The sequence below is a fragment of the Entelurus aequoreus genome, linkage group LG09, assembly GCF_033978785.1.
Source record: "Entelurus aequoreus isolate RoL-2023_Sb linkage group LG09, RoL_Eaeq_v1.1, whole genome shotgun sequence".
NCBI lineage: Eukaryota > Metazoa > Chordata > Actinopteri > Syngnathiformes > Syngnathidae > Entelurus > Entelurus aequoreus.
Window position 1 is genome coordinate 14,157,692 of NC_084739.1, and position 12,135 is coordinate 14,169,826.

General features: G+C 39.1%; 1 protein-coding gene across 2 annotated transcripts in view; it reads left to right on the forward strand.

Moving 5' to 3' along the window:
• Positions 1-12,135, forward strand: part of ldb1a (LIM domain binding 1a) — a 74,946-nt gene that overhangs the window by 52,290 nt on the left and 10,521 nt on the right. For both annotated transcript variants that reach the window (XM_062058152.1, XM_062058153.1), the window contains exons 3-8: positions 485-587; positions 7,893-7,937; positions 8,064-8,139; positions 8,634-8,736; positions 9,554-9,726; positions 9,808-9,930. In XM_062058152.1, the coding sequence (XP_061914136.1) occupies positions 485-587; positions 7,893-7,937; positions 8,064-8,139; positions 8,634-8,736; positions 9,554-9,726; positions 9,808-9,930 (623 nt within the window). The remainder of the gene's footprint in view (positions 1-484; positions 588-7,892; positions 7,938-8,063; positions 8,140-8,633; positions 8,737-9,553; positions 9,727-9,807; positions 9,931-12,135) is intronic.

Genomic DNA, 12,135 nt, shown 5'->3' on the forward strand with positions numbered 1-12,135 from the left:
GACGCAATTACATGCAGCCCTTGCCTGTGTGAGGTCTCACAGAATCAGATGTTTTCCCAGCGCCCAAAGTTGTTTTGAGTGCTTCATCTGGCCAGACAAGGGTTAACAACAGCCCGGCGAGTGGGTAGTGGGGGGAAGGGTGGAGGAGGCAACTACAGGGGGAGATGTACACACTGGTGCAGATGGTGATCGGCTCTTCTGGAGGGGAGGGTTCCCTACAACAGCGTGCGTGATATAAGAAGCGGTCAGATCGTGTTTGTTTTTCTTGTCCATTTACCAGATTGAAGATGCATTAGCTAATGAAAGCATCCTGGAAAAGGGGAGGTGGGTTAAAACGGGCGCTGCACTTTCAACCGGCGCGAGAAAAAACATGCAGAGTTGCATTACTTGGACGATGTTGTGATTTGGGAAGAAGCTACATCGAAGCAATCGTCTCTAAATCTTTGCTCTTTTATCCCTGCTGTGTGTGTGTGTGTGTGCGCAGGCTGTTCGTCAAAGTCATTCAAGCTGTACTCTCCCAAGGAACCCCCCAACGGCGGCAGCTTCCCCCCTTTCCACCCAGGCGCTATGCTGGACCGAGATGTGGGGTGAGTCCCCCTAGATCATGTTCTTGTAGTTTGATTCTGCAATAATGTATTCTACATTTGGTGCACCTTCAGTCTAATGACATCAAGTGATAGTGGATTAGAAATCTGCCTCAAGTTAATATAATTGTGTATATTTTTGTGTGTTTCTACTTTTTAAACAGTTTTTTTCCTGCACTTACTATAAATTTAAAGTAAAAACAAAAAAGCACAAGGGATTGTTAGTGAATTACATAAGTGTACAGCTCTGGTAATGGGTACATTGTAAGGCTGCAGCTAACGATTATTTTTCTATCGATTAATCTATAGATTATTTTTTCGATTAATCGGTTAATCTATAGATTATTTTTTTGATTAATCTATAGATTATTTTTCCTTTTACCGATTATTTTTTTATTCAAAATGAAGATGAAAAAATAAATGTAGGCCAGTTTTTTCAAAAGGCATGGCTTTTATTTACAAAAAAAAAGAAGTATGGCCACTCATTCAACATTGACAACAACATGACTAAATATTCTGTAACAATGTAAACATTTAAAACTTTTAACATTTAACAAAATTACAAGTAGCTTATTTGCTTTTTAATGTGCAAATATAAAAGTCAACATCCAGTACAAATCTTAGTATTCTGCAATAGTATAAGCATTTCAAAAGTAAAAGTATTGCTTATTTTGCTTTAAAATGTGCAAAAATAAAGATAAACATCCAATACAAAAAAGTGCAAAACGAAATATTCTGTAACAACAGTGTAAACATTTCAACAAAAGTGAAAGTATTGCTTATTTGCTAAAATGTGCAAAAATAAAGATAAACATCCAATACAAAAAAGTGCCAATCTAAATATTCTGGAGCACTGTAAACATTAAGTATTGCTTTTAAAATGTGCAAAATAAACATCCAGTCCAACACAGTACAAAATAACCAATTTTACTAATTCCAGTGAGTGTCTAACAGTTGTAATGAAGAAAGGTTAGCATGTCTACATGCTCTGGTTCTTTTCATGTTTACAATATTCCCAGCAGCTGAAAATAGGCGCTCAGAAGGGGTCGATGGGGCTGGAACTGAGAGGTAATTAGCCTTCACCTCAAGCCAGGACTGCGAGTGAGCTGAGCTGCAGTTTAAGTTTCTAGAAGGTCAACGGGCTCATAGTGATGTTACTAGTAGTTGACTGGGAGGTGTTTCTTATCATTTGGGGAGAGTCCGCTGCCTGATGCTCACCAGCTAAACACCTATCTGCTCTACGCTGAAGCGCTGACTACATGCGCTCTGAATACACACTGCTGATTGGCTGATAACGTTATGAATACGCACTGCTGATTGGCTGATAATGCTTTGTGTGTACCAATCAGATGGTTGTGTGGGTGGGACAATGCTGGGTGCTGAGACAGAAGCAGAAGGAGCAAAGCAGCTTGTTAACACTTTAGCTTTAGCTTAGAAACTCGTTCGGTACACCCCCGTACCGAACCGAAAGCCCCGTACCGAAACGGTTCAATACAAAACACGTACCGTTACACCCCTAGCTGATACAAATGACACATTCATGTTTTTGTGTAATGATGACAACGTATACTCGCACGGACGATTGACTAGTTGATGGTTGATGGTTTTCTTTTCAAATGTTCGTTCATAGCCGTTGTGCTGCTATGATAGGCCATTTCCGCTCGACACAGTGTGCATACAACAACATTATTAGGCCGTGTATTGAAATACTCCTACACTTTTGACGACTTTTGGCGTGATTTTTCCCCCTCGCTCGCACCGCTCGCATCGTCTGCTTTGCGCTTCGCCATGACGGTAGTGTGACGTAAATATGCGACGCGTCGACGCACAAAAACGGCGTCGACGTATTTACGTAACCGATGACGTCGACTATGTCGACGCGTCGTTTCAGCCTTAGTACATTCGCACCCACCTGCACAAATGTACTTCAAAATGTAACAATCAAAATAAATATGACTTTTTTTGTGTTTACTAGGGCATGCATGTATAATATGCATTAGTTTGACCATTTAAAATCAACGATATAAAAAAGGAGATGCTTGGAAATAGCATAAAAATGCCCCAAAAACTTGGAAAAACGCGATTCATAGCGTTACCTTTTGGTGTAACCATCATGAGCGTTCTGTTCAGGTATATTTCTTTTATACTCAGAGAAATATTCCTACAACAGGACATTTGGCTCTGCAGTTACCTTTTTCCCTCCTAATTTTTGTTACTTGTGGTGCTTCTCATTAGCGATTAGTGAGGTTCCATCATCGTCGGAAGCTAGCAGTCCCACCTCCACTCACAGAGACAAAGATTGTGGATGACTGACAAGAGGGTTCAGTCCGTTCATTTAATTCTGCTATTGAACAAATATGTTCAGGTGCTGAGAGCGATGAACAGAGTGAAAACTCTTCCGCCCCGTTTGTAAGCAAGAAACAAAAAACGGGTACACGTACACAAACATGGAAATTTATCAAGTTAATTTTTATTTATCATTTGCTTAATTGACTTATTGATTATCGGCCCAGTTCTAGTGATGAGCACCTTTCATATCAGACAGCAATGCTATGTTACTTCTATTAGGCTTGGCCCATACCAAATTTTGCTCGACGATATGTTGACCTCCAAATTATTTCAGATAAACAATGTTATTGCCATTATTTTTTGCAGACCAAATTAACCATTGAAGCAATGAGAATACATAGTAATGCATGTATATATTTTCTAATGCAATAGACTTGTATTTTTCGGATATTTCATCATTGTGATTGAAATGTGAACTTTTAAATCTCAAAGTTAAATAAAACAACCAAATAATAACAATAAAATATACTTTGTTAGCAAAATGTTGCACTTGAATAAGAATCACAACCAAAAGCAAAAAAATATGTTAAGGAAGGGGTTGCGAGTCCTCAAATAAACACAACCAAAAAAGTGAAAAAAATAGCTAAATAAAGTAGTGACAAACTAAGTTGTGCTTCAATATTGAACTTGTATACAGAGGTAGAGTTGTAAATGACTTAACTGACAATCAAGTTAGGACATTTTTATCCCAAAGTGCAAAGTAACAATACAAACACTGCAGTATCAGCAGATGTATTAACAAGTCACATGAAAAAATAACTTAAAGGGAAACTTCGGTTTTTTTCAACCTGGGCCCTGTTTTCATAATTTTTTCTGTATATGTGAGTGCTGGATAAAACATTTTTTGAGGTCGCGCCAGTATTGAGCAGGGCAGGCAGCCTCCAGCCCAGCTAACGCTCGTACACAGGGCAACTGGCTCTCGTCAAAATTCGGCCTATAAACATGCATTTTTTTCACACTGACAGGCTCAGATAGTTACAATGAGTGTCCGACAACATACTAGAAAGGAGAAATTAACGTATGTCTCTACCTTTAGCTGGAGATCGCTGTTTGTTGTGAGCTGTGTCCAAATCTCACCACGCTACAAATCTCGTTCCGGAATCTCGCGATAACTCGCGACAAAACACCGGTGGAAAAACAGTTACCTGACTGAGGTGAAGAGAGACGACCGAACCATTGTTTTACTTTTATCCTTTTCTATAAAACTAAACTAACAGTCTTCGGTAACTTAGTCCAATACAAAATCACTTCGGTCGTCTCTCTTCACCTCAGTCAGGTAACTGTTTTTCCACCGGTGTTTTGTCGCGAGTTATCGCGAGATTTCGGAACGAGATTTGTAGCGTGGTGAGATTTGGACACAGCTCACAACAAACAGCGATCTCCAGCTAAAGGTAGAGACATACGTTAATTTCTCCTTTCTAGTATGTTGTCGGACACTCATTGTAACTATCTGAGCCTGTCAGTGTGAAAAAAATGCATGTTTATAGGCCGAATTTTGACGAGAGCCAGTTGCCCTGTGTACGAGCGTTAGCTGGGCTGGAGGCTGCCTGCCCTGCTCAATACTGGCGCGACCTCAAAAAATGTTTTATCCAGCACTCACATATACAGAAAAAATTATGAAAACAGGGCCCAGGTTGAAAAAAACCGAAGTTTCCCTTTAAGTCCGGCAGATTTCGAGTGAAGAAACACCAATATGACAAATGTTTGTAGCACTTTTAGAAATGCTCGTTTTTCCAACCGTATTAAATGTCAGCATGTCTTTGGCGATGTATTTAACCACACTTTCTGTGTGAGTGCACACCATTTTATGCTGCTTTGTTTGTGCTCACCTTGTACACAAAACGCCTCAGTGAGTGTAGACTATTGGGTTGTGTTTGAAGTTGGTGTGCAGGTTTGTTGTATTCGCGCACATTCGGCAAACTGGGTCCTCTGTGTTGATAGGCTCATCTTGTTCCAAAGGATAAAACTGAAATATTCCTCACACTGGTGCAGTGGAATTTGGCTTTGTAATCATTTTGTCCATTTTCGCTACTACATGTGTTGCACGGGCTAGCTTGTTGCACAGTGTGATGCTAGCGGACAGTGTTGCCAACTTTGCAGTAAGGAAAGTCGCCTTGTTTGCACATTTGATTGCAATGGATGCTGTAGGAGAGAGGAACAATAAAACAAAGTGAACATGCTAAGTATTATCAGAGCTGTAAGTTAAACTTTCTTATGTTGCTTACTTTTTTAAAAATGTAAATCAATTAAAATATTAGATAATCAAATTTGATGAAAAGACGAGAGGGTTGTGACATTATTCCCATCTACTGACTGACTCATTAACATGAACAATGAGATTGGGATGTTGCATTAAACTATTTTAGCATGATAAGACGGTGAAGAAATATTTACATTTACATCCTGCTCTTGAAACCAAGGAGAAAAAAACAGAACTTTTGCACACTGACAACCAGTGAGTGCTTTGGAACGGGGGAGGGGTTTTACAACAGCACCCTCCACTCCTCGTTGAGGACATTTACTGCACCTCAGAGTCTCCAAGACACGAAAAATCTCCAATAACACCGGAAAAAGTCGCTAGATTTATCGCTAGCAAATGACAAACGTGCGCAGCATGCTGAAACCGATGAAACGCATGAATGCTCTTGAAGTATGCACATGGCAATTGATTGATGCTGGAAAACATAGACTTAATTTTCATTTATTGTCAGTAAATTGCCTGATCGAATATCGGCCCAGGCTTAACTTCTATATACAGTACCTGTGATGCAAACCAAATTCAAATAAATGAATCAATCAAACCTTATTTATATAGCACTTTTCAACACACAGTGCTTTACACTAATCAAAAACAAAAGAAGAAGAGAATAGAAAACACCAGGGGTGGAACGGTACGTGTATTTGTATTGAACCGTTTTGGTACGGGGGTTCGGTTCGGAGGTGTACCGAACGAGTTCCCACACGAACATATTAAGTAGCCGCCTCCGCTTCCTTCTGCCTCTGTCTCTGTCAGGACTCTACACAGAACCCAGCATTGTCCCACCCACACAACCATCTGATTGGTTACAAACAGAGCGGTAACAGCCAATCAGCAGTACGTATTCAGAGCGGTAACAGCCAATCAGCAGTGGGTATTCAGAGCGCATGTAGTCAGTGCTTAGCGTTTAGCAGGTAAGCATCAGGCAGCGGACTCTCCCCAAATTGCAATAAACACCTCCCAGTCAACTACTAGTAACATCACTATGAGCCCGTTGACGTTCTAGAAACCTAAATGGCAGCTCAGCTCGCTCGCAGTCCTGGCTTGAGATGAAGGCTAATTCGCTTTTAGCGTAACGTTAGCTAATTTTGCGGTGTGTGTGTGTGTGTGTGTGTGTGTGCGTGTGTGTATGTATGTGTGCGTGTGTGTGTGTGTGTGTGTGTTACGGACAGCAAAGCCCTGTCTGTCTGTTATTTCACTTGACCTTTTTCTGTGTTGATTGAGCTGTGTTGAAGCAGGACATTATGTTAAATGAAGAGTTTCTGTCTCTGATATTTGATATAATAATGTAACTGCATCATTAAGCCTACATGAACTCCATGGTGTTCAGGGATGAATAGTCTCTCCTATTGCTATTGTACCATTTTTTCAGCTATAGTTACATTAATCATTAGTAATGCAGCAACCTAGTTTTGAATGGCAGGGTCCCTGCTATCACAGGTTGATAAAAATAGAACATTTACATAATAAAAATCAACTACAGGCTTCCCAAATGCTGTAATAAATTAAGCATGATGAGTTGACTTGAAACTGTTTAATGTTGCACTTTTTATATGTAAAAGAAAAGTTGTCATTTTATTTAATCTGAGCAACAACTTGAGGCAGTTTAATGTTGATTAACGTGGGCAGAATTATTATAGTGTTTCCAATGTTAAAAGGATAAAGCCATTGTTTACAAATTTGGTAAATAAATAACCAAAAAATTTTCATATATATTTTTTTTACTGTACTGAAAATGAATCGAACCGTGACCTCTAAACCGAGGTACGTACAGAACCGACATTTTTGTGTACCGTTACACCCCTAGAAAACACACACATAGCACTATTAACAATAACAAAACATGGCATGGCACTGAGAATTGAGGGAAAATGCCACCTTGGAAGTTGACAGTGACTGGAGAATAACTAAAACATTTAATCAAAAATTTAAATAATATAAAACATATTGTAAAATATAGGTAAAATATAAATTATTAAAAACATAAAACAGTGAGAATATTTGTAGTAATAATAGCAATCAATACAATGGAAAATAGCAAGAACCTAAATAGAGTTTCAAATGATGAGTGAAAAGCCTGATTAAAAAGGTGTGTCTGTTCATATTGGTATTCATGTTTTTTAACCACTCATTCATTGTCTTGTGTTTTATCTTTAACCAACATACAGCCACCTGTATTTTTGTCATGCTCAGTCTGATGACAATAAAGCGTTTTATCTACGGTATCTAACATAGAAAAAAATAATATCCTTGTACAATTACCACGTTTATGCCGTCCTGTTAATATTAGTGAGTTTCTTAATAGCACATTTGTTGGTCTGCTTTAAATAAATATTTCTATTTATTGCACTAATAATAAAGCATTATTTTACTATCATTTAAAGCAAGTCAAGTCAATCTTAACTATAAACCACCAAGTCACAACAGAAGTTGTCTGAAGGCACTTTACACGTGGAGCAGGTCGAGACTAGAACCTTACTCCTAGGGGAAAAAAAGGGAACGATGATATCGTGACACACGTAAACATGCCTTGTTGTGCCGTTATTATGGTTAATAGACATTTCTGCATTGTGCATTAGGTAATCGTCATAAAAAAAAATCACAACATAATGTAAAGTGCCTAAATCCCTCTCACGTAATTAAATTTACTTCCCTGAGCTGATGGATCCTGATTGCTGATTGCTTTTTGTGTCCACCATCAGGCCTACACCCATGTACCCCCCGTCATATATGGAACCTGGAATGGGGTGAGTTCAAAGCCTTGCAAATTAAATTCATGATGTTGTCACATTTCTTGCCAAGAAAAACTAACATTGTAAATCCCCTGTAATTACGCGCGCCCTGAGTGTTGAATTTCTTATTTCCTGTTTCAGGAGACCCACACCGTACGGAAACCAGACAGACTATCGCATGTACGAGCTGAACAAAAGGCTACAGAACTGGACAGAGGTGCGAGAAATGCATTGCCTATTTATGAGATTTACAAACTCAACACACACAATCTGTCTTTTTATTTTCAAGAACATTTCAATAACATTCAGTATTTTTACCATTTACGTCCCAGCTGCTGCTTTATTTGTGGAAATGAGTCCAGAGGCCTCTCTGACTTCATTTTACATTCAGGCTTTAATAAGATTATCTGATCAACCTGGCTGTAATGTAATTGGAGTACCAACTGTTTCATGCCCAAGCCCCCAACTGAGTAGCAGTAATGAGATGCACATTTTCTGTCAGTGTGCACACACGCCAATGTTAATCTCCACACATGACAAGGTCTTTAGCCGGAATGTTTAGCACGAGTCTTAACATACCATATTGAATTTCACAATCTCAATTTAAGTCCAGAATTATGTGCTATTACATATCCATAGTTTGCCTTCTGTGTGCCATATAAATGTAATTATGGATAAACAAATAAAAGTTACTTGTGCTTCCTATGCCAGGATTGCGACAATTTGTGGTGGGATGCCTTCACCACAGAGTTTTTTGAGGACGACGCAATGCTCACCATCACTTTTTGTCTGGAGGATGGACCCAAACGATACAGTAAGATTAACTACAATTGAAAATGACTATTGCTGTTTTTCCTCAAATTGTAGAGAGTAACAGGCATGTTTATTATTTTTTTTAATAAAGAGGCCTTTATTTGTACAATTTGTTTGTATGGCTGCTCAATGTCCTGGTGGTGAGCATGCTGGGCGCACAGTTAAGAGATCCAGGGTTTGAATTGTGTGGAGTTAACATGTTCTCCACTTGCAGCAGTTTTTTTGTCCAGGTACACATTTTAGAAACATGCATGCTAGGTTAATTGGGCACTCAAAATTGTCCTTGGGGTTGAATATGAGTGTTAATGCTTGTTTTTATTGGTCTGCCCTGCAATTAGCTGGGTTGGCGACCAGTCGAGGGTCAGGTGTACCCCGCCTCTCACCCTAAGTCGGCTGGGATAAGTGGTGCAGTGTAGAAAATGGATATGTTTGTATCAATTGTCACCAGTAAATTATATGTCATAATTCACATATTACACCGTATTATAAGTTTGTGTTTTCCTTTATGGAATAAAACCATGCAGTTCCTTTCCTTCTGTTGCCCCCTGCTGGTCTGTACTTACAATGCACTTCACTCTCAGGCACAATTTTGGGGCTTATTTTGATTTATGTTGCCACAATGTATAATCAAAAATCTATCAGACTTTCACGACACGGCGAAACTGTGTGTTTATGCTTGTTCTTATTCATGAGCAATCTGCTCCAAGCCCAAATCCACGTATTCCAACCACTATGGTGAAAAAAATGTTTTGCGAGTAATCCTTAACAAAGAGGATGTTTTAACACTGTTCTTGATTCACCATTTTGTTTTCCTGCAGCCATTGGTAGGACGTTGATTCCCAGGTATTTTCGGAGTATCTTCGAGGGAGGCGCCACTGAGCTCTTCTACAACTTGAAGCATCCCAAGGAGTCCTTCCACAGCAACTTTGTCTCTCTCGACTGTGACCAGTGCACCATGGTCACCCAGAACGGCAAACCTATGTTCACACAGGTAAGGCTACCGTCCGTCTACATTTTTTTTTTCTCGTGACTTTACATACCCATGAACCTTCCTATTTCCCTCCTGGATAAGGTTTGTGTGGAGGGCCGCCTGTACCTCGAGTTCATGTTTGATGACATGATGAGAATTAAGACGTGGCACTTCAGCATCAGACAACACAGAGAGGTCCTCCCCAGGAGCATCTTGGCCATGCATGTGAGTTGAAGGCTTACAATAAAAAACACATTTCTTCATACTCGGTACACTTTACCTTAACAGATCCAAGGAGACGTTTGTGGCATTCTTTTAATTTCAGTTTTTCTTTGTTGTCGGTTGAATTTTGATCACTGAATTAGCCTAAAATGATATAGGTACACAAAAAAACATATTTCCTAACCAAAAAAAACGATTTATCTTAGCATACTCAGCATCAAGGGTTGGAATTGGGGGTTAAATCACCAAAATGATTCCCGGGCGCGGCACCGCTGCTGCCCACTGCTCCCCTCACCTCCCAGGGGGTGAACAAGGGGATGGGTCAAATGCAGAGGACAAATTTCACCACACCTAGTGTGTGTGACAATCATTGGTACTTTAACTTTAATAAACAGTCCTTATCTTCAGAGTTCAATTTGGGCTTTGAGCAATCTTTACATTTGTCCACCAGATGGCGCTACATTTTTTCCCTGTCAAAGCAAAGCATGTAGCAAAATATAGCAGCACCTTTTACTGTTTTCTGCAAGGGCTGCAAGGGTGAAATAAGCATGTCTTGCTATTAATATCACAAAATACTACTCAGTGGCCTAGTGGTTAGAGTGTCCGCCCTGAGATCGGTAGGTTGTGAGTTCAAACCCCGGCCGAGTCATACCAAAGACTATAAAAATAGGACCCATTACGTCCCTGCTTGGCACTCAGCATCAAGGGTTGGAATTGGGGGTTGAATCACCAAAAACGATTTCCGGGCGCGGCCAGCGCTGCTGCCCACTGCTCCCCTCACCTCCCAGGGGGTGATCAAGGGTGATGCGTCAAATGCAGAGAACATTTTGCCACACCTAGTGTGTGCGTGACAATCATTGGTACTTTAACTTTAAAATGGTGGTTCTGTGCATAATAGTGCATATTGAAAATATTTTGTGTTTGTGCATTTTTCGATTTACCAGTGCAACATAAACATTGCAATCTTGAAACGGCTAAATAAAATATATAAGTAGTATTTTCTAAAGTTGTTTGAAAAGATTAAATCATATACTGTAAAGGTAGGAATATTTATGACTGTCAAAACTAGGGTTGTAACGATAAACGGTATTAATGATAACCACGGTAAACTTCCGATGGTTAGTATTATCGTTTTAAATTAAAATGATCGAAAAACCGTGGTTGATAGCCGCAAAACTCAGACTGACTGGCGCCAGCTTGCAAGCTTAAATGCTAACATGAATACAAGAGACATTAACATCCTTCCCCATTAAGAAACGACCTACCCCAATCTAAACTTGTACAAGCACTTTAATTTCTGAGTACTGTAATTTTCGGAGTATAAGTCGCACCGGCCGAAAATGCATAATAAAGAAGGAAAAAAACATATATAAGTCGCATTTTTTGGGGAAATTTATTTGATAAAACCCAACACCAAGAATAGACATTTGAAAGGCAATTTAAAATAAATAAAGAATAGTGAACAACAGGCTGAATAAGTGTACGTTATATGACGCATAAATAACCAACTGAGATTGTGCCTGGTATGTTAACGTAACATATTATGGTAAGAGTCGTTCAAATAACTATAACATATAGAACATGCTATACGTTTACCAAACAATCTGTCACTCCTAATCGCTAAATCCCATGAAATCTTATACGTCTAGTCTCTTACGTGAATGAGCTAAATAATATTATTTGATATTTTACGGTAATGTATTAATAATTTCACACATAAGTCGCTCCTGAGTATAAGTCGCACCCCCGGCCAAACTATGAAAAAAACTGCGACTTATAGTCAGAAAAATACGGTAACTAAAATATTAAATTGTGCACAGAGTGATCAATCTATACCAGGTGTAGATGTTTGTAAGGTGTGTTCAAGGACCGCTGAACAGAGTAGGACGCCACAGTGCCCGCAAAAACACTCGCAGTTAAGCATAAGAAACATGCAAAATACTGTGATTTTTAACAGTTAGTTAGTTTTTGTTAGTTATTTGAAAAACCTTTGTCAAAGGATTTCAGTGTGTGTATAAGTACTTTTTAATCACATTCAACAATACCACAGTAATTATGATACCCATGATAATTTTGGTCACAATAACCGTGACATGAAATTTTCATATTGTTACATCGTGATTCAAAACCAATGCATTAATGATTAATCCATCATCATTTTACTCCTAACTGGGACGGATTCATGTACAATTCAATGATGCCATGTTT